The sequence below is a fragment of the Schistocerca americana genome, chromosome 3 (genome assembly GCF_021461395.2).
Source record: "Schistocerca americana isolate TAMUIC-IGC-003095 chromosome 3, iqSchAmer2.1, whole genome shotgun sequence".
NCBI classification, from domain to species: Eukaryota; Metazoa; Arthropoda; class Insecta; order Orthoptera; family Acrididae; genus Schistocerca; species Schistocerca americana.
The window spans coordinates 327,565,462-327,588,373 of NC_060121.1; the positions used below are offsets into that span (position 1 = coordinate 327,565,462).

At 42.5% G+C, this 22,912-nt stretch overlaps 1 protein-coding gene across 1 annotated transcript in view; it reads left to right on the forward strand.

Moving 5' to 3' along the window:
* LOC124606063 (facilitated trehalose transporter Tret1-like) overlaps nucleotides 1-22,912 on the forward strand; it is a 62,332-nt gene that overhangs the window by 21,580 nt on the left and 17,840 nt on the right. The window contains exon 3 of the mRNA XM_047138025.1: nucleotides 17,261-17,520. Coding sequence (XP_046993981.1) covers nucleotides 17,261-17,520 — 260 coding nt within the window. The remainder of the gene's footprint in view (nucleotides 1-17,260; nucleotides 17,521-22,912) is intronic.

Below are 22,912 nucleotides of genomic sequence, written 5' to 3' on the forward strand. Positions count from 1 at the left end.
TCTTTTACATCTTGATGGGGGTCTCTCAGGTCTATTTCCCACCTTTTCAAACGATTCTCTGCAGCCGACCCTTCCAGGGCACGGGTACGTGACAGGAAACTCTTGCTCGAACAAAGCCGTCGGTCAGCAGGCTGGTGTCCATATAAAGGATGTCGCATGTCCTTTTCTTGCTTGGTTTTTCGGCTTGAGCAGCGATGTCACGTCGTATGTTGGGCGGTGCGATCCCCATGATTAAGTACATCTTGTGCACTGGGGTTGGTCTCAAGCATCCGGTAACAATCCGTGCCATTTCATTCACCGCGACATCAACTTTTCTCGCGTGTGTTGATGCAGACCATACTGGAGCGGCGTATTCCGCGGCTGAGCGTAAGGGCTGAAGTTCTCAGGACTTTTGGGTTTGATCCCCAGGATCCGCTGGTTAGTTTCCTGATGATGTTGTTTCTAGTTGAGATTTTTTCCCTTGTGGCATTACAATGATGTTTGTAGGTCAGTGTGCGATCCAACGTGACACCAAGATATTCGGGCGTTTTTCAATGCTCGAGACGTTCACCTCTCCATATTACATTTAATTCAAGATTTGCCTCCCTGTTCTTTAAATGGACTGCACAGGTGGGATGGAGAGAGTGTACCAGAACATGTTTCGGAGGTACAATGTGTGTAACAACGCTGGTGGTCGTCACATCGAGTCGCTGTTGTAATGCATCGGTACGTTGCGGCTGGTGCCGTAGATGTTGGGTTCTTATTGTTTTCGACTAATGTAAAGCATAAGGTGTACGGTGTAATGCAAATGCGTAAATAATAACGGAACGAGTCAGTATTCTTTTCAAATGGACTACAACAATTGTACTGGGTCACGCCTAAGTACATTCCTCACGTGGGTGTGGATGAGATAATCATCTGCATTGAAACTGTCATAGAACGGAAACGATACGTTTCCGAACATGGCTCTGAGCACTATGCGACTTAACTTCCGAGGTCGTCAGTCGCCTAGAACTTAGAACTGCTTAGACCTAACTAAACTAAGGACACCACACACATCCATGCCCGAGGCAGGATTCGAACCTGCGACCGTAGCGGTCGCTCGGTTCCAGACTGTAGCGCCTAGAACCGCACGACCACTCCTGTCGGCTTCCGGACATGGGTTCCTATTCAAAATGTTATGTACTCACTACTCTCTACATGTCCTAGAAGTTGGTAACGGGAATTTCCGACCATCCAGTATAAGAGAAAATCAGAAAAACATCATCCACTAAGTCACAACGCGGAAGGAAGTATGTGTTGAGTGATACTGACGGATGGTCACTGAAGAGGACTGCGATGAAAAATAAGAGGCCGATGGTTGAAAAAGTCATTGCAGAAGTGGCTGTCGCTCTCGCAGCCCTGACAGCACCAAACCAACCCAAAAGGAGCTCTAAAAACAAGGAATTTCAGGATGAGCTGGAATTCCAAAACAACTCCTCAGTAATGCAAATACCTGTACCAGGAAAACGTGGTGTCGAAGCCATACAACCTGAAATAGGGAGCAAAGGAAAAAAAGTGATTTTGTCGGATGAATCGTGTTTCACACACCAATTTCTGGCCGAGTTTATGTCCCAAGAGTGAAATTTGATGAGAATTCGGCGATGGTTTGGACAGTCATATCGTGGCATTCCATGGGCCCCACTGCTGCTCTGCAAGATCGCATTACATTCAAGGACTTCGTGACCATTTTGACTGATCAGTTCGATGCCATGGTTCAATGTTTGTCCCCCAATCGTGATACTGTATTCTAAGACGCCAGCTGCCTGTTCTCACAGCTCGCGTCATTCAGAACTGGTCCTGTGTGCACGAGGATGAAGTGTCACATCTTCCTCGGCCACCATCCCGAGATGGCTAGAAGCTGTTTTAAACGCTAACGGTATTCCTACAGTGTATTGTGCTTTTGGTGTTTCCCTATTTTTATGCACTTCCAGTATAATATCTTCCAGGTGCTGCCGGAGTTATACAGAGGGCTCTAAAAAATGTATCCACTGTTTAAAAGTCCATAACTGGCAAACTAATTGGTAGTGTAATAGTTTGTAGTTCCGGCAATCGCCACATAAGCGTTGTATTGCGTTGTTTTGTTTTGTCAGATGACAGTCGCCAGACAGTCAGTGTTTTGTATTTAGTTGCACCTAGTTACTCGAGTAAACATGGCTGGAACAAGACTTACATTCGATGAAAGGAAGTCAGTTTTGAAGTGGTATTTTAAGTACGAAAACATTAATGAAGTTCAACGGCAATGGCGAAATGAGTATCAAACAGAGCCATCGACACGTTTAACGATTCGTCGCATTCGAGACAAATTCGAAGCCGAACGCTGTGTTAAAGATGTACACAAACAACGATCTGGACGACCTGTAACAGTAACAAGTCCAGCTAACTCCCGTCGTGTTTTACAACAATTCACTCGCTCACCACAGAAGTCTGTGAGACAGTGTACCCGTGTAACTGGAGTGAGTCGCTCAAGTGTTCGGCGAATTTTGAAGACAGCAAAGTGGAAGTGCTACATCCCACGATTGCTACACGCAATGAACGAGGACGGCCCAGATCGTAGAATGGAGTACTGCGAGTGGTTTACTAACATGGTGCGCAACGATGAAGAGTTTGCAGTTCAAACTCAATGGTACAGTAATTCGCCACAATTGCATCTACTGGGCCACCTAAAATACGAACGTCCATGTAGACATAGCCGTGAATTTGCCAGGAGTAAATGTGTGGTGTGAATTGTCTTACCGGGGCTTGATTGGGCCATTCTTCTTTGACGGCACAGTTACCGGTGAGGTGTACCTACTATAGCTTCAGACTTCCATTTTACCTGCCATCTGAGACTTGTATGGAGACGGAAGAATTTACTTTCAACAAGATGGTGCCCCAGCCCACTACCAAAATCGTGTTAGGGCGTATCTGGACGAAAATCTACCAGGAAGATGGATAGGCCGTAGAGGTGCTGTGGAGTATTCAATACGTTCCCCAGACCTTTCTCCTCTGGACTTTTACCTGTGGGAAACACTAAAGGACGTCGTTTATCGACAAAAGCCGTAGAGGTGCTGTGGAGTATTCAATACGTTCCCCAGACCTATCTCCTCTGGACTTTTACCTATGGGAAACACTAAAGGACATCGTTTATCGACAAATGCCACTCCCATTAGATGAACTTCGAGAATCCATCGTACATTCATGTGCGAATATCCAACTGAACACGTTGCTGTCAGTAGTTCGCGCTGCAGTTCGGCGGCATCGTTTGTGTGGATGTTAATGGTGACCATTTCGAACACCTGCAGTGATATCTTTAAGTTGGGCTTTAAACTACACTTTCACCAAAAATGAGACAACTCCGTCAATTAGTTTGCAAGTTATGGACTTTTAAACAGTGGATACATTTTTTTTGGACCCCTCTGTATATGTATTTTTGAATGACTGTTGATGGAATATAAAGTCATACATCTTACATGAACAGATATATGTCTGACTTGTAACAGTACCATGTTGACTATCCTGTCTGATTCACATGATAACTGCTCGTACCAGTGCGCAGAACAAGTGTTCTGTGGAGCACGTATTTTATTTCATTTCCCCAATATCGCTCAATGTGATCAACAGCCAACAGTCCGTGCATATTCTGTACTCTACATGAAACACATGTTGTAAGCCTGGCAGTGGGCTGTAACTGTTTTCTTCTGTTTCTTTCTGGGGAAGGCGACGGAGAGTTTCCATTAACCTTCTCGGCACAACAGCCGGAGGGATCTACCAAAAAAACGTGCAGGCGGTATAGCTGTACACTCCTAGGTGGTCACACGGCGAGTTCGGCGTACACGAGATGAAGCTTCAGCGGAAAAAGCGAAGTTCTCCACTTATTTTAATAGCGAGACGTTACATTGACTCCTCTAGATTCATTGTAAAAGCTTCGATATTTTCAATTTCTCTCTGTTCTGGAGGGAGGCTACGGTGACATCCTCCCGCCCTTTCTCCCATATCCTGATTTGGCCTGCGCGCCACTGTTTCGGAGCCAGACCGCGGATTGGCCACTTAGTACCCACCAAAAATTTCAGCCGTTCTGTTTCACTGTGATGTGGGGCAGGAATTGTTCGTTCGGTCTCTGACTTTGAGTATTTTATCTGTGGCGCTAAGCTCTTTGGCCAACATGGGCGCACGGGCCTTAGTTTTACTATAATACAACATACAGTCACCATTGATCTTTATTTTACAATTGCCATTGCCGACTTTCGCCCATATAAACAGGTACTCATCAGCATTCAACTTCTTCTTTCTGCTGGTAGACAAAACAAATGGCATACTAGGAACAAGAGTACCATAAGGCTGTTTAGCCAACAGTCCTGTAGTCTCAGCTATACTCCACGTCTTCCAAGTAATAATATTTGCATCTGGAAACGGTTCAAGGCCACCATAGCCTGCGTGATTGCCCCAAACAACAGCCAACGTAAGCCATGTACTGCCTCCAAACACTGCTTGTACATCACAGGTGAAGTTCAGACGCAGTCCACGAAAAACTTTTGGTCCACCAATCAATTGCTGTTTATTACACTGTCCAGACAAGTCAATATTAATAGCTTTTAAGCGCCGATACACAGGTACACTGCGCCGCCAGCGACGACGGTAACCTAGACGTCGCAGAGGAATTGCTGAGGCATCTATAGTAAACCAAAAGGATTTGATTGCCCCCGCAAAGTCTGGTCAACTCTTAATTGCATCAGAACCAATTATGGGAGATGCGCCGACTCCTTACACAGATGGGGTAAACTTCCTTCGGCCGCTTGCGATTGTGGCGCTGAGAGTCAGACGGTCAAACACATCGTGCAGGAATGCCCACTAAGGGCATATGAGGGTGACCCACAGGATTTACTAACGGCGAGCCAAGAGGCAATCGACTATATATTTTCTAAGCTGGACGTTTGTTTGTGATTGCTCTTCTGTGAGTGTAAATTTACAATTGGTTGTGTCCTTATATACAAACTGTTATTTATTGTTCTGCTTATGCATATGTGTTTTTTTTAATCGTGTTGTTTCTGTAATTTTTATTGTGATGTTATGAGCCATACGCTAAATAAATAAATAAACTCAGTCGTGGCACGTAGCGTCTGCTGGACATTAGCCGAAGGCTGCTGGGAAGAGGACATAGGATGGAGTGGTTGTGAAGAGAACTCCGGATGAAGCGGAAGTCGGGTCATGTGGGATATTATGACGCGCAAAATGCTGACGGCTTCAGTGCTTTCAGGAACAGGGAGTGCTAGTTTGGTATTCAAATTACCTTTGTGTGAGGGCTTAGACTTTCGAGTCAAACTTGATGCCATGACTTCAGTGTTCGAAAAGAGCCAGTGTCACTTGCGTCGAAAATCTTGGTTCACGGCAATCCGTCCTGTCCTTGGTAGTAGACAACTTATATGATGGAACTCTACCCTTTCGACCCCAGTTCGGTTCTGGGTTCGTTCTACTATAAATGCAACCCAGAATCAACTCATCTTTCTTTACTCTGTTTAATGGAGAAGTTGTAGCGCCTGACTGGCTAGGAACCGATTCGTTAGCAGATTATCTCTGAAAGCACAGGGTATTCCAATGCTGAGCCATAAGCGAAATGTCTACATTTTCCACAATATATGGGAACGGGACCATCATAGTTAAAACAACAAAAAATGGTATTCTTTAATTTTCTGTTCATCCTACGTTAATCAACTGTCAGCATCGCTTTACCTTTATAATTTGTCAGACCTATTCAGCTTATTGACACTCCTAATGTACCTTAGCATGTGGTATCTGAGATATTTTAGGTTTGGAACTGAATATAAAACAAAGCAAGTCGTCACCGTAAGGTTGTCCCGAATTAGGGCGCTTACCTTGTGCAGGATTAATCTGGGCGTGTATCATTTTAACTTCAGGGGTTAGATGGTTCATGAATAACTTAGAGCTCAGCGTGGCCATCGTATTTATAGTGAACTAGCAAACCCTGCAGTGCTTCGCAATTCCTAAACATGTATTGCAGTTGGATATGCATCACAATCTCCTTCTGCCCCCCTCTCTCTATCTAGCTCCTCCCCCTTTCCCTCCCTCCATCCCCTCCTCCCCCTCCCCCACTCAATTTTCTCCTGTCCCATCTCTCTACTTCCATCTTCTTCTCCCCATTTCCCTGTCCATGTGCTCCTTCTCCCATCTCTCTCTCCTCGTCTCCTCTTTCCCCCTCTGTCCATAATCCCCCCCCTCCCCCCCCCTCTCACTGTCCTTGAGCCTTATATTCTGTTGTTGCAGACAAAGCTTTGAGCCGGCCGCGGTGGCCGTGCAGTTCTGGCGCTGCAGTCCGGAACCGCGGGACTGCCACGGTCGCAGGTTCGAATCCTGCCTCGGGCATGGGTGTGTGTGATGTCCTTAGGTTAGTTAGGTTTAAGTAGTTCTAAGTTCTAGAGGACTTATGACCTAAGATGTTGAGTCCCATAGTGCTTAGAGCCATTTGAACCATTTGAACAAAGCTTTGATTGGGGGCTGAAATCTCGAAAAACAAGTGGCTAAATCGGTTGGGAGCGTTGGTATGAGAAAGATAGCCCCACTTGCAGTATCTGTGAGGAGAGAAGCTTTCACGACAATATTTCACACACTTTTTTTAATGTATGAACAGGTAGGATTTAAGCTTCGGATGATACTGATTCCTTAGTAATATTCTGACCATAAGCTGGCGGTCCATAAATACAACTTTCCTGTTTTCTGTTAAAACCGACTGTGAGGAAGAAAACAAAGCAGCACGTTGTGTATAAGGATAAAGAATATTTGGGAGAAACAATTCGTCAAATGATTAAAATATCCTGCTATTGTAGTTAGAATTGACATCAAGAAAGAAAGTTAAACCACACGTTTTCGTGTATAAGGATAAAGAATATTTGGGAGAAACAATTCGTCAAATGATTAAAATATCCTGCTATCGTAGTTAAAATTGACTTCAAGAATGAAAGTTAAACCACACGTTTTCGCAGCACAGTATTATTTTTCACAGTCGGTTTTAGCATAAAACCTTTAAGAGTTCTTGATGAAATATCGTGTCAATCGGTCAATACCTTTTTAAGATTCTTGCTAACATTGTTTCTATGTCATATATACCGGGCGATCAAGAAGTCAGTATAAATTTGAAAACGGAATAAATCACGGAATAATGTAGATAGAGAGGTACAAATTAACACACATGCTTGGAATGACATGGGGTTTTATTAGAACCAAAAAAATACAAATGTTCAAAAAATGTCTGACAGATGGCGCTTCATCTGATCAGAATAGCAGTAATTAGCATAACAAAGTAAGACAAAGCAAAGATGATGTTCTTTACAGGAAATGCTCAATATGTCCACCATCATTCCTCAACAACAGCTGTAGTCGAGGAATAATGTTGTGAACAGCACTGTAAAGCATGTCCGGAGTTATGGTGAGGCATTGGCGTCGGATGTTGTCTTTCAGCATCCCTAGAAATGTCGGTCGATCATGATACACTTGCGACTTCAGGTAACCCCAAAGCCAATAATCGCACGGACTGAGGTCTGGGGACCTGGGAGGCCAAGCATGACGAAAGTGGCGGCTGAGCACATGATCATCACCAAACAACGCGCGCAAGAGATCTTTCACGTGTCTAGCAATATAGGGTGTTTTTTTGGTTCTAATAAAACCCCATGTCATTCCAAGCATGTGTGTCAATTTTTACCTTTCTATCTACATTATTCTGTGGTTTATTAAGTTTTCAAATTTATACTGACTTTTTGATCACCCAGTATATGTATGATACATGATACTTTAATGAATATCTGGATGGACATGGGAAATAAATCTTTCAAATATATATATATATATATATATATATATATATATATTAAAAGATTTATTTGAAAACTGAATAAATCACCGAATAATGTAGATAGAGAGGTACAAATTGAGACACATACTTGGAATGACATGGGGTTTTATTAGAACCAAAAAAATACAAATGTTCAAAAAATGTCTGACAGATGGCGCTTCATCTGATCAGAATAGCAATAATTAGCGTAACAAAGTTGGACAAAGCAAAGATCTGGATGGATATGGGAAATAAATCTTTCAAACATATATATATATATATATTAAAAGATTTATTTCCGATGTCCATCCAGATGTTTATTAAAGTATCATGTAAAAGTTTCAAGTAAACTTCCAGATTTTTGCTAACAATGTTTGCCCTTCATGTATTGCATATGTACTTATTTACCCTATATATTTAAAAAATATGTAGTCTGTGTCCATCTGAAATTTTCGACATTTTTGTTAACGACACTTGCGCTTTATACACCAACAGGAAAAAGAATCACAACACCAAGAAGGAGTTGTATGACATAAAGGACAGTTGGCAGTAGTGTTTCTACATCTTAAAGATGAAATTCATATTTCGCGCTAGTAGCGCCAAAATGAGCGTGAAAATCAGCTTTGCTTTAAATACGGACTGTAATGGTCATGAGCGTTCGTTACCCTTGAGACTGGACGTGGAAGACTGCTATTAGTCGAGAACGCCTTTAAGGCGACAAAGACGCTATTATCAACACTTCACTGAGTTTGAACGAGGTCGTGTAATAGGGCTACAGGAAGATGGATGTTGCTTCTGCGATACTGCAGAAAGGCTTGGTAGGAATGTAGCCACTAAACACGATTGCTGGCAGCTTTGTTCACGAGAATGATCGGTCACAGAGAGGCCCGGTTCTGGCCGGCCACGTGGTATTACCGAGAGGAAAGACCATCATGTTCTGTATACGGCTCTGTCGCATCGTATGCATCTGTAGCAGCAATTTGATCCGTAGTTGGCACCAAACTGAGAAAATGCATTGTTACAAATCGGTTACTTCAAGGATCGCTTCCAGTCAGATGATCTACAGGGTGTTACAAAAAGATTCGGCCAAACTTTCAGGAAACATTACTCACACACAAATAAAGAAAAGATGTTATGTGGACATGTGTCCCGAAACGCTTAATTTCCATGTTAGAGCTCATTTTAGTTTCGTCAGTATGTACTGTACTTTCTCGATTCACCGCCAGTTGGCCCAACTGAAGGAAGGAAATGTTGACTTCGGTACTTGTGTTGACATGCGACTCATTGCTCTACAATACTAGCATCAAGCACATCAGTACGTAGCATCAACAGGTTAGTGTTCATCACGAACGTGGTTTTGCAGTCAGTGTAAGGTTTACAAATGCGGAGTTGGCAGATGCCCATTTGATGTATGGATTAGCACGGGGCGATAGCCATGGCGCGGTACGTTTGTATCGAGACAGATTTCCAGAACGAAGATGTCCCGACAGGAAGACGTTCGAAGCAATTGATCGGCGACTTAGGGAGCACGGAACATTCCAGCCCATGACTCGCGACTGGGGAAGACCTAGAACGACGAGGACACCTGCCATGAACGAGGCAATTCTTGGTGCAGTTGACGATAACCCTAATGTCAGTGTCTGAGAAGTTGCTACTGTACAAGGTAACGTTGACCACTTCACTGTATGGAGAGTGCTACGGGAGAACCAGTTGTTTTCGTACCATGTACAGCGTGTGCAGGCACTATCAGCACCCGATTGGCCTCCACGGGTACACTTCTGCGAATGGTTCATCCAACAATGTGTCAATCCTCATTTCAGTGGTAATGTTCTCTTCACGGATGAGGCTTCATTCCAACGTGATCAAATTATAAATTTTCACAATCAACATGTGTGGGCTGAGGAGAATCCGCACGCAATTGTGCAATCACGTCATCAACACAGGTTTTCTGTGAACGTTTGGGCAGGCATTGTTGGTGATGTCTTGATTGGGCCCCATGTTCTTCCACCTGCACTCAATGGAGCACGTTATCACGATTTCGTACGGGATACTCTACCTGTGTTGCTAGAACATGTGCCTTTACAAGTACGACACAACATGTGGTTCATGCACGATGGAGCTCCTGCACATTTCAGTCGAAGTATTGGTACGCTTCTCAACAACAGATTCGGTGACCGATGGATTGGTAGAGGCGGACTAATTCCATGACCTCTACGCTCTCCTGACCCCAACCCTCTTGACTTTCATTTATGGGGGCATTTGAAAGCTCTTGTCTACGCAACCCCGGTACCAAATGTAGAGACTCTTCGTGCTCGTATTGTGGACGGCTGTGATACAATACGCCATTCTCCAGGGCTGCATCAGTGCATCAGGGATTCCATTTGACGGAGGATGGATGCATGTATCCTCGGTAACGGAGGACATTTTGAACATTTCCTGTAACAAAGTGTTTGAAGTCACGCTGGTACGTTCTGTTGCTGTGTTTTTCCATTCCATGATTAATGTGATTTGAAGAGAAGTAATAAAAGGAGCTCTAACACGGAAAGTAAGCGTTTCCGGACAAATGTCCACGTAACATATTTTCTTTCTTTGTGTGTGAGGAATGTTTCCTGAAAGTTTAGCCGTACCTTTTTGTAACACCCTGTATAGCGTGCGTTCCACTAACCCCAAACCACCTTCATTTGTGACTTCAATGGTGTTAAACGGTAGCTCATTAGAGGGCAGGGGGTCAAGGTCTGTTGTGTTTTCTGGTGAAAGCAGCTGTCCTCGGTGCCAACGATGGTCGCGCGTTGGTTAAAAGGAGGCCAGCTGAGGGACTGCAACCAACCTGTCTCCGTGCTAGGCACACTGGACCTGCACCTGGACTTACGGTCTAGGATCCGATTTTGTATGACAGCAGGAGCACTCTCGTGATATCACACACACTCTGGCTGAAAATCTGTACGTCAGTCTGCTGATTCGACTAGTTGCGATGCCATTCATGAACGGTACTTCAGCGGGGTATTTTCCAACAGCATTCCGCTCGCTCACATACCCCTTCTGTAACCCAACATTCTCTACAGAGTGTCATCATGTTGCGTTGGCTTGCTCCATTACCAGATCTATCAGCAAATCGAGCACATATGGGACATGATCCAACGACAACTTCAGCGTCACCCACAAACGGAATTAACTGTTAGTCTACTGACCAACGAAATGCAACATGCAATGAGCTCCATACCAGAAACTGATATCCGGCCCCTGTACAAAAGTACAACATTATGCATGAGTGTATGCGTGGCGATCTTGCAGTGTTACACACTTAAATGTATTCTCGAAATTTCATTATTCTACATTAATTACTTTTTGGTGTTTTTTCTGTCAGTATATATATACACTACTGGCCATTAAAATTGCTACACCAAGAAGAAATGCAGATGATAAACGGGTATTCATTGGACAAATATATTATACTAGAATTGACATATAATTACACTTTCACGCAATTTGGGAGCACAGATCCTGAGAAATCAGTACTCAGAACAGCCACCTCTGGCCGTAATAACGGCCGTGATACGCCTGGGCATTGAGTCAAGGCTTGGATGGCGTTTACATGTACAGCTGTCCATGCAGCTTCAAGTAACTTCAAGTGACTGGCGTAATGTGACGAGCGAGTTGCTCGGCCACCATTGACCAGACGTTTTCAATTGGTGAGAGATCTGGAGAATGTGCTGGCCAGGGCATCAGTCGAACATTTTCTGCATCCAGAAAGGCCCATACAAGACCTGCAACATGCCGTCGTGCATTATCCTGCTGAAATGTAGGGTTTCGGGGAGCAGAATGAAGGCTACAGCCACGGGTCGTAACACATCTGAAATGTAACGTCCAATGTTCAAAGTGCCGTCAATACGAACAGGAGGTGACCGAGACGTGTAACCAATGGCACCCCATACCGTCACGCCGGGTGATACGCCAATATGGCGATGACGAATACACACTTCCAACGTGCGTTCACCGCGATGTCGCCAAACACGGATGCGACCGTCATGATGCTGTAAACAGAACCTGGATTCATCCGAAAAAATGACGTTTTGCCATTTGTGCATCCAGGTTCGTCGTCGAGTACACCATCGCAGGCGCTCCTGTCTGTGATGCAACGGTCAAGGGTAACCGCAGTCGTGGTCTCCGAGCTGATAGTCCATGCTGCTGCAAACGTCGTCGAACTGTTCGTGCAGATGGTGGTTGTCTTGCAAACGTCCCCATTTGTTGACACAGCGACCGAGACGTGGGTGCACGAACCGTTACAACCATGTGGATAAGATGCCTGTCATCTCGACTGCTAGTGTTACGAGGCCGTTGGAATCCAGCATGGCGTTCCGTATTACCCTCTTGAACCCACCGATTCCATATTCTGCCAACAGTCATTGGATCGTGGCCAACGCGAGCAGCAATGTCACGATACGATAAACCGCAATTGCGATAGGCTACAATCCGACCTTTATCAAAGTCGGAAACGTGATGGTACGCATTTCTCCTCCTTACACTAGGCATCACAACAACGTTTCACCAGGCAACGCCGGTCAACTGCTGTTTGTGAATGAGAAATCGGTTGGAAACTTTCCTCATGTCAGCACGTTGTAGGTGTCGCCACCGGCGCCAACCTTGTGTAAATGCTCTGAAAAGCTTAGCATTCGCATATCACAGCACCTTCTTCCTGTCGGTTAAATTTCGCTTCTGTAGCACATCTTCGTGATGAACAATTTTAATGGCCAGTAGTGTACATAAAGTTTTGCATCACCTCGGTTCCGAGAGTTCCGGAACTTGTACTGAAAACTGAAACAGAGATCAACATAAACATCATTTCCGCTCTTTTCATTGCTTATGAAAACCACACATTGCATGTTGTACCTCCATACAGCGTGACCTACAGAGGTGGTGGTCCAGATTGCTGTACACACCGGTACCTCTAACACCAAATGATGTATGCCTGTATTCGTCGTTGCATACTGTCCACAAGTTCATCAAGGCACTGTTGGTCTAGATTGTCCCTCTCCTCAACGACGATACGGCGTAGATCCCTCAGTGTCTTTGGTGGGTCACGTCGTCCATAAACAGCCCTTTTCAATGTTTCCCAAGCATGTTCGATAGGGTTCATGTCTGGTGAACATGCTGGCCACTCTAGTCCAGCGATGTCTTTATCCTGAAGGAAGTCATTCACAAGATGTGCACGATGGAGCGCGAATTATCATCCATGAAGACGTATGCCTCGCCAATATGCTGCCGATATGTCGGAGGATGACACTCCCGTATCGTACAGCCGTTACGGCGCTTTCCATGACCACCAGCGGCGTACGTCGGCCCAACATATTGCCACACGAAGACATCAGGAAACCTCCACCTCCTGCACTCGCTGGACAGTGAGTCTAAGGCGTTCAGCCTGACCGGGTTGCCTCCAAACACGTCTCCGACGATTGTCTGGTTGAAGGTGTATGTGACACTCATCGGTGAAGAGAACGTGATGGCAATCCTGAGCGGTCCATTCGGCATGTTGCTGGACCCATGTGTACCACGCTGGTGTTGTGGTTTTCAAAGATGAACCTCTCCATGGACGTCAGGAGTGAAGTTGCGCATTATGCAACCTATTGCGCACAGTTTGAGTCGTAATACGACGTCCTGTGGCTGCATGAAAAGCATTATTCAACATGGTGGCGTTGCCGTCAGGGTTCCTCCGAGCCATAATCCGTAGGTAGTGGTCATCCACTGCTGTAGTAGCCCTTGGGCGGCCTGAGCGAGGCATGTCTCTCTGTATCTCCTCCATGTCCGAAAAACATCGCTTTGGTTCACTCCGACACGACTGGACACTTCCCTTGTTGAGTGCCCCCCCTGGCACAAAGTAACAAAGCGGAGGCGATCGAACCGGGGTATTGACTGGATAGGCGTAGTTGAACTACAGACAACACGAGCCGTGTACCTCCTTCCTGGTGGAATGATTCGAAATGATCGGCTGTCGGACCCGCTCCGTCTTATAGGCGCTCCTCATGCATGGTTGTTTACGTCGTTTAGTGGCATCTCTGGACAGTCGAAGGGACTTTGTATGTGATATAATATCCACAGTCAATGTCTATCTTCGGGAGTTCTGGGAACTGGGATGATGCAAACCTTTTTTTGATATATATAATGCAGGGTGGTCCATTGATAGCGACCGGGCCAAATATCTCACGAAATAAGCATCAAACGAAAAAACTACAATGAACGAAACTCGTCTAGCTTGAAGGGGGAAACCATATGGCGCTATGGTTAGCCGGCTAGATGGCACTGCCATAGGTCAAACGGATATCAACTGCGTTTTTTAAAATAGGAACCCCCATTTTTATTACATATTCCTGTAGTACGTAAAAAAATATGAACGTTTTAGTTCGACCACTTTTTTTCGTTTTGTGATAGATGGCGCTGTAATAGTCACAAACGTATAAGTACGTTGTATCACCTAACATTCCGCCAGTGCGGATGGTATTTGCTTTGTGATACATTACCCGTGTTAAAATGGACCGTTTACCAATTGCGGAAAAGGTCGATATCGTGTTGATGTATGGCTATTGTGATCTAAAGGCCCAACGGGCGTGGGCTATGTATGCTGCTCGGTATCGTGGACGACATCATCCAAGTGTTCGGACCGTTCGCCGGATAGTTACGTTATTTAAGGAAACAGGAAGTGTTCATTCACATGTGAAACGTCAACGACGACGTGCAACAAATGATGATGCCCAAGTATGTGTTTTAGCTGCTGTCGCGGCATCAGAAGCAGACAAATTGCGCGAGAATCGGGAATCTCAAAAACGTCGGTGTTGAGAATATCAACATCGATTGCACCCGTACCATATTTTTATGCACCAGGAATTGCGTGGCGACGACTTTGAACGTCGTGTACAGTTCTGCCACTGGGCACAAGAGAAATTACGAGACGATGACAGATTTTTTGCACGCGTTCTATTTAGCGACGAAGCTTCATTCACCAACAGCGGTAACGTAAACCGGCATAATATACACTATTGGGCAACGGAAAATCCACGATGGCTGTGACAAGTGGAACATCAGCGAACTTGGCGTGTTAATGTATGGTGTGGCATTATGGGAGGAAGGATAATTGGCCCCCATTTTATCGATGGCAATCTAAATGGTGCAATGTATGCTGATTTCGTACGTAATGTTCTACTGCTGTTACTACAAGTTGTTTCACTGCCTGACAGAATGGCAGTGTACTTCCAACATGATGGATGCCCGGTACATAGCTCGCGTGCGGTTGAAGCGGTACTGAATAGCAATTTAGCAATTTCATGACAGGTGGATTGGTCGTCGAAGCACCATACCATGGCCCGCAGGTTCACCGGATCTGACGTCCCCGGATTTCTTACTGTGGGGAAAGTTGAAGGATATTTGCTATCGTGATCCACAGACAACGCCTGACAACAGGCGTCAGCGCATTGTCAATGCATGTGCGAACATTACGGAAGGCGAACTACTCGCTGTTGAGAGGAAAGTCGTTACACGTATTGCCAAATGCATTGAGGTTGACGGATATCATTTTGAGCATTTATTGCATTAATGTGGTATTTACAGGTAATCACGCTGTAACAGCATGCGTCCTCAGAAATGATAAGTTCACAAAGTAACATGTATCACATTGGAACAACCGACATAAAATGTTCAAACGTGCCTACGTTCTGTATTTTAATTTAAAAAACCTTCCTGTTACCAGCTGTTCCTCTAAAATTGTAAGCCATATGTTTGTGGCGCCATCTATCACAAAGCGAAAAAAGTGGTCCAACCAAAACATTCATATTTATTTACGTACTACATGAATATGTAATAAAAAATGTGGGTTCCTATTTAAAAAACGCGGTTGATATGCGTTTGACCTATGGCAGTGTCATCTAGCGGGTCAACCACAGCGCCTCTGTTTTCCCCGTTCAAGCTGGACAAATTTCGTTCTTTGTAGGTTTTTTTTGTAGTTTTTTCGTTTGACGCAAATTTTGTGAGATATTTGGCCCCGGTCACGATTAAAGGACCACCATATATATATATATATATATTCAGAGTTTTAAAAAAACGGCCAAACTTTCAGGAAACTTTCCTCACACACAAATAAGGAAAAGATGTTATGTTGACATGTGTTCGGAAACGCTTAATTTCCATGTTAGAGCTCATTTTCTCTTTACGGATGAGGCTTCATTCCAACGTGATCAATGTTAATTTTCACGATCAACATGTGTGGACTGACGAGAATCCGCACGCAATTGTGCAATCACGTCATCAACACAGATTTTCTGTGAACGTTTGGGGAGGCATTGTTAGTGATGTCTTGGTTGGGCCCCATGTTCCTCCACCTACGCTCAATGGAGCACGTTATCATGATTTCACACGGGATACTCTACCTGTGCTGCTAGAACATGTGGCTTTACAAGTACGACACAACATGTGGTTCATGCACGATGGAGCTCCTACACATTTCAGTCGAAGTGTTCCTACGCTTCTCAACAACAGATTCGGTGACCGATGGATTGGTGGAGGCGGACCAATTCCATGGCCTCCACGCTCTCCTGACCTCAACCCTCTTGACTTTTATTAATGGGGGTATTTGAAAGCTCTTGTTTACGCAACCCCGGTACCAAATGTAGAGACTCTACGTGCTCGTATTATGGACGACTGTGATACAATACGCCATTCTCCAGGGCTGCATCAGCGCATCAGGGATCCCATGCGACGGATGGTGGATGCATGTATCCTCGCTAACGGAGGACATTTTGAACATTTCCTGTAACAAAGTGTTTGAAGTCACGCTGGTACGTTCTGTTGCCGTGTGTTTCCATTCCATGATTAATGTGATTTGATGAGAAGTAATAAAATGAGCTCTAACATGGAAAGTAAGCGTTTCTGGACACATGTCCACATAACATATTTTCTTTCTTTGTGTGTGAGGTATGTTTCCTGAAAGTTTAGCCGTACCTTTTTATAACACCATATATATATATATATATATATATATATATATATATATATATATATATATATATATATGAGCATCTGGTCAGAGTTTTATATTTAGGACCTACTGGTTAACAACTTTTTGAAATTTTTTGTAACTACGTCAAATAATGTTTTGAAACGACATAGTACTATAGATGAACAGCCACGTATAGAAGAGAAAACATTTTTTGCAGGAATACCATAGCAGTAAGGCAGAAATCAGTAAAAGGCATGGGCTCACGTTTTCATAATTGGTATATGTCCTCTCCATTCTTTAACGCGTCCTCTCACAGTAAGGTAAATAAAACCAACAGACGTTTCTGAAAGTAAAATAGTTCCTCCGTAGGAAAGGTGGTATTATGTAGGAAAAATTAAAGCTGTGCCTTATAATAAGATAAGTGTGGTATTCTGATGAAGATGGGTGGAGGGCTACATGTTGTGGACCACCTGCAGGCATCCTGTATGTTTACGTGGTGGGTAAATGGTCGAATCTGATGTGGCTGTCGCTGCTGTGCTCCATCCCGCCCATCTTATTCTTCGTGCTTTTCTTCTTCGTGCCGGAGTCGCCGATATTCCTGCTGAGCCAGGACAAGACGGAGAACGCGACGGCGGCGCTGCGGTGGCTGCGTGGTGGCGCCAACGCCGATATCAATGCGGACCTCGCTGAGATGACCGAGGTAAGCAGACTTTTCACCGTACTATGTAACGGATCATCCCCATTGTGTTTCGTGTTAACCATTCACGTTAGCAAAATGTAGGCTTTCATGGCCTTATCACAATATTCTGGTCAACTGTGTTGCATTCGAATGAATTTCTCGGGCTAGCCCAAAGTTCCGTCTCCATATGAACAGCATATTTTCATCGCAAATAGTACCTTACGGTTTTATCGTTGTCAGTCTTGTGACTCGTTTGCTGCTGATGCTACGACTTCCTCTGCTGTACCAACTTTTTCAACTCCCTGTATCATTTAACACCTGCAGTCCTCTGTTTGATATATTCCAGTCTCTGTCTTCCCTACAGGTTTTACCTTATGCAGCTCTCTCTAGCACCATAAAAGGTATTCCTTAATTTTGTAACATATCAAGAGCACAGAAAAAGACTGTGCTTTGCCTACATGAACAAGTTTTTCAAGACAGAAATAGTAAAGGTTGAAAGAGAAATTCAAGGGCACTAATGGATAAAATTAATGAATACTTAAGTTGTTTGGAAGGATGGTTGTATGCATTAAAGTTAATACAAACTGATAACTTAAATATTAAAATAGTAGTTTTATTGGCGTAATATTTAAAGTAAAGTCATGCGTAAAAAAAGACGAATGTGCTACTTGTATGTAGCGGAATAGAAGACATTGTAACTAAAAGTGTACTTTTTCTTAAACATTAGCTGTAAGAATATTTTGTAATGAAATACGATGTTTGAAACAATAAAGATAGTTCTATTTAAATAATTTGTCTTTGCTGTTTTAACGTCATGTGATAAAGTGGTAATGAGAATAAAGTAAAATATCACTTTGTCCCAATATGTAATTGTAAGCCTAGTGTAAAAGGTTTGTGTAAAACTCTCTTCCTCTTGTCCTTAATATTCATTCAAAATCTAGAGGTCCTGACACTTTTCTTTCGATATTGTTAGAGGACTTGTAAAGACAAATGATTATTACTATTATTATAAAAATATTCTAAATAATATTTTATAATATTTTCAAATTTTACCTCAAATTTTACCAAGTTATGTAATCATATTCTCTAGCCTGCTGCTCCTGAAGTCACTGTGAAGCCCTCACCATCTATGAAATCCAAACTCCATTATAAATTTTCACGATACTGAATGAGGCAGAGCTGTGTTTTTTGTGTTGACTACCGCTCTGAAAGGGTCTTTTCAGCATTTTTTCAAATATTCTTTCTTTATAAATGATTCCCAGTTTTCTTTCAAATCCTGACTGACCAGCACAGCATAAAATGGTTTAGGTTTACATAGGGCTTCAATCAATGATCCGCACCCAGTCCACTGGAACTTCTGCTACTGCTTGATGTTAATTACCCCGATACGCTTATCGTACTACATAAAAAGATCCCCCAAGAGGGAAAATATTTAGTTCATTCACTAGGCAATTAAGATAACTTAGAACAGTTATTCTTATTCTGACCTGAACACGAATCACAAAAAACTTAAAAGTCTTTGAATTCCCTGCTCAATAATTTTGTTGCAAGGTGATTTAAAAAGGAAACAACTTCATTCGGCGCTTTTCTTCCAGTATCTTAGGTGCAAGTACAGAACACTGAACTTGCACATGGAAGCTGATGAATGTTGAAAAAGTAAACAGGCATTTGCCTTTTGTACTAGATGTCATTAGTACTTACTGTAGTACTTGATAACCATAAAGTTTTGAGGTAGCCCATGCAATTTGTCTCGGTATCATTAGAATTTCGGCTTCTTAAACGAGCATTTCTGTTTCTGGAATAAAATGTTTCATCTTTGACTTTGTGTATCATGTGGTCACTGGTGATCTTAGCAGTTTATACCAAGACTTAGTTTTTTCGCCTCATAAATCCAAATTTTCAGATAATCTTGCATTCAGAATTTCATCTCAGCAGTGTATTTATCACAGGGTGAGTATGTACCACTCCTTGTATACCAATAGCTAATTAAATTTCGTGCTGAGTACTGTTCTAAGCGTTTCATATGAAAGGTCAAGTTTTGGATATTTGTCCTGGAATATTTCATACATTTTATTCCCCGAAAGTTCCTCTAGAAGGTAAAAATTCTTGGTATTTTCATTGCTGTAATGCCGTGATCTACCTTTAAGTAGACCAGTGTGATCATAAACTGCCTTTTCTACTTCTTCCGTAATTTTCCATGGCCTACGGCCATATTTACACCTTTCATCACGAGGAGACTTGCACAACTTCATACATTTCTAAACTGGCATCAATCATCACTTTGTTGTTATGCCATGAACGCTTTTCTGCATTTAACAACTTATCGTATAACGTCGTCACATTCCGCTCTTGCGTTGTACTTCAAATTATACTCTGGAAGGTGTGCTTCATCTTCGTCCTTCCTTGTTCGCCTTCTGTGAACCTCGGGTATTGTAATGAGGCCTGTCAGACGCAATTATTGTCCATTCTAGTCTTCCAAACCATTAAATTTTCTTATAAAATTTGATATTTCTTCATCACTTACATCCTCAAAGTATTTTGGTTTACAGATGTAGTTTTCTCCTAATTCTTGCGAATGAACGTTTAATTTCTTTATGGCGGTGCACATTCACCCTCGTACTTTCCTTTTACTAACACTGTTAGTACATGAAGGTCTGTCTTTCAAGCTAAAATTAAGTACTCGTCATTCAGAATAAAGTGAATCACTTACAACATATGCATTAATAAACAAAATGTCTGAAACTAAAGCAACGGATTTCACTAGTACCAACAATACACATAAATGGAAAATTCTCTATTCCTTATTCTAACATTGTTAACCTATACACAAGGAATCTAAAACATAATATACAATACTGGTTAAAGCAAATTTATTCCCTGTAGTGAAAGAAATTAGAGCGCTGTTACCCTGGATGCCTGACTTAAAATGGGTTACACAATGTGGACTATTCATATTATCACACTGGTCGGTTAAAAACGTTAAACAACAATGAATACTGCATCTTATAGCACACATAACACATTTTTGAAAAAAAAAACGTGGACAAAGCACGTTCTTCTCCTGTACTATTCACATGTCATATCATCATTCCCATTCATCTTCGCCGTTTGCAAGAGCTTGAAAACTACTTTTGCGGTCAGCCAGAAAGCGATGGAGAACACACTGACCATAATTTCCAGTCTGCAAGTCGACATTACTCGTTGTATTCACTGAAAGAAAATGTTCCTGTTTGCTATTTAGCCGGCCGAAGTGGCCGTGCGGTTAAAGGCGCTGCAGTCTGGAGCCGCAAGACCGCTACGGTCGCAGGTTCGAATCCTGCCTCGGGAATGGATGTTTGTGATGTCCTTAGGTTAGTTAGGTTTAACTAGTTCTAAGTTCTAGGGGACTAATGACCTCAGCAGTTGAGTCCCATAGTGCTCAGAGCCATTTGAACCATTTTTTTTTTTTTTTTTTTTTGCTCAGTTTAGAGCTGTAACTGATTAATATATTCAGTAAAAGTTCACACACACAAACATTATAACATTCTTGGTAATAATAATAACGTCCTATCGGAAACAGCACTCTTAGCAGTTCAGGGGCTACCTCTGCGTAAGTTACAAGTAAAATGGTCTATCGTCTGGCTTCTGATCACCAAAAGTTAGTTGCTGGCCTTAAATTTGGGAAATAATCTCGCCACTTACCACGTGGTTTTGTCGACACTACGGGCAGCACACAAACAGTTACTTTAGTGAAATATAAGCGATCCAGGACGGCGTACAGTCCTCATGGGTTCTTTTCCTACTTTTACCATAAACGTATTTGGCGGCTCTCCGGCTGTGACATCACCCAAGGCACAGTGCTCGCAAGCATTTAACTGACGCGGACAGATTGATATCTCAGTCCGATGTGCCTCCTTTTAGTGCCACTCTGGCCGTATTTACTGTATATATGGGCGCAGCAGATCATCAGACGTAACTTTTGCTGTCAACCTGTCTTGGCACAGGTAGCAACATCTAAATGGCCCCTCTCTCGGAAACGTATTAATTACTACCTCTGTCATTTAATAGTTCACAATTTTCTTAATTTTTATGTGAATGGAGTTAAGCTGGTTTTAGTTACTGAAAAAGTTTTAGCCCGACTACATTTAAATTTTGCTAGCTAGAATTTTTAGAACGGAACTGGCAGTAGAACATGACCTCTGAGCTGCCTCATTAAGATTCCTTGTAGTGATTTTTATTTACAATACAGTCTTGAAAGCCGGCCGTGTGGTCGAGCGGTTCTAGGCGCTTCAGTCTGTGACCGCTACGGTCGCAGGTTCGAATCCTGCCTCGGGCATGGATGTGTGTGATGTCATTAGGTTAGTTAGGTTTAAGTAGTTCTAAGTTCTAGGGGACTGATGACCTCAGATGTTAAGTCCCATAGTGCTCAGAGCCATTTGAACCATTTTTGAACAGTCTTGAATCTTGGTACAGCTGCATTATTTAATGAAAGTAATCAAGTGCTGTAATTAGAACTTTCTATTAATAAATACAAATAATACTTAAACTAATATGAATAGGGACGTTTTCGTCGCAAATTTAGTTTTTAGTGAATAACTTGAAAATTAATAGAGGTAGCTTATTGGTGTTACATATTTAGTGGTTTTATATCAAACTGAGACTACATATGAATTTTCATCTTTCTGAGTCTAATATTTAGTGTCTTCAATTTTTCGTAAAAACACCAATTTTGACCAAAATATTGAACCGATCAACTTGAAACTCGCAACGTTTGATTGCGACATAAATTTTCAGATTCTGAAAAAATTGTCAGACTTCTATCTTCATTATTAAGTGCCACTTATTTTTTTCTTAAAATAACGCATTTAGCGAAACATATTGACTAGATCATTCTGAGACTTCACAATGTTAACATCATACACCAACAACGTTTGAAAAAGGTATTTTAATTTTTAATTTCACTTTCAGATTATGGCGCAATACTTTGTACTCTATGCACGGGAACATAATGACAATGTGGCGTTGGTAGTAGTTAACTGGGGTAAGTTCCAGCACACTCACTCTCCTCTGTATCTCTCACAATGATACAGCGCTTGATTCGCCACATCATGCCTATTTTTTGTGAAAAAAATATTTTTGAACAAAATTAAGTATTAGATACAACTGATGTTACTACAGCTGCCCTCTTTTAAATTAAGTTGATTTTAGATAAATTTTCCTTAATACTAAATCCACAAAATTAACGATAAATAGGGCATACACAGAAAAACATGACATAATGAACTTCTGCTAATCATGTAATGAAATAACGTAGAAACACGAAATAAAATTTTCAATTACTACAAAATTAATTTTCTGATTTAGAGATTTTAGTCCTTACCTGAAGGAGAAACACATAAAACATTTTACTCTTTCACAGCTTTTCACTACTTAT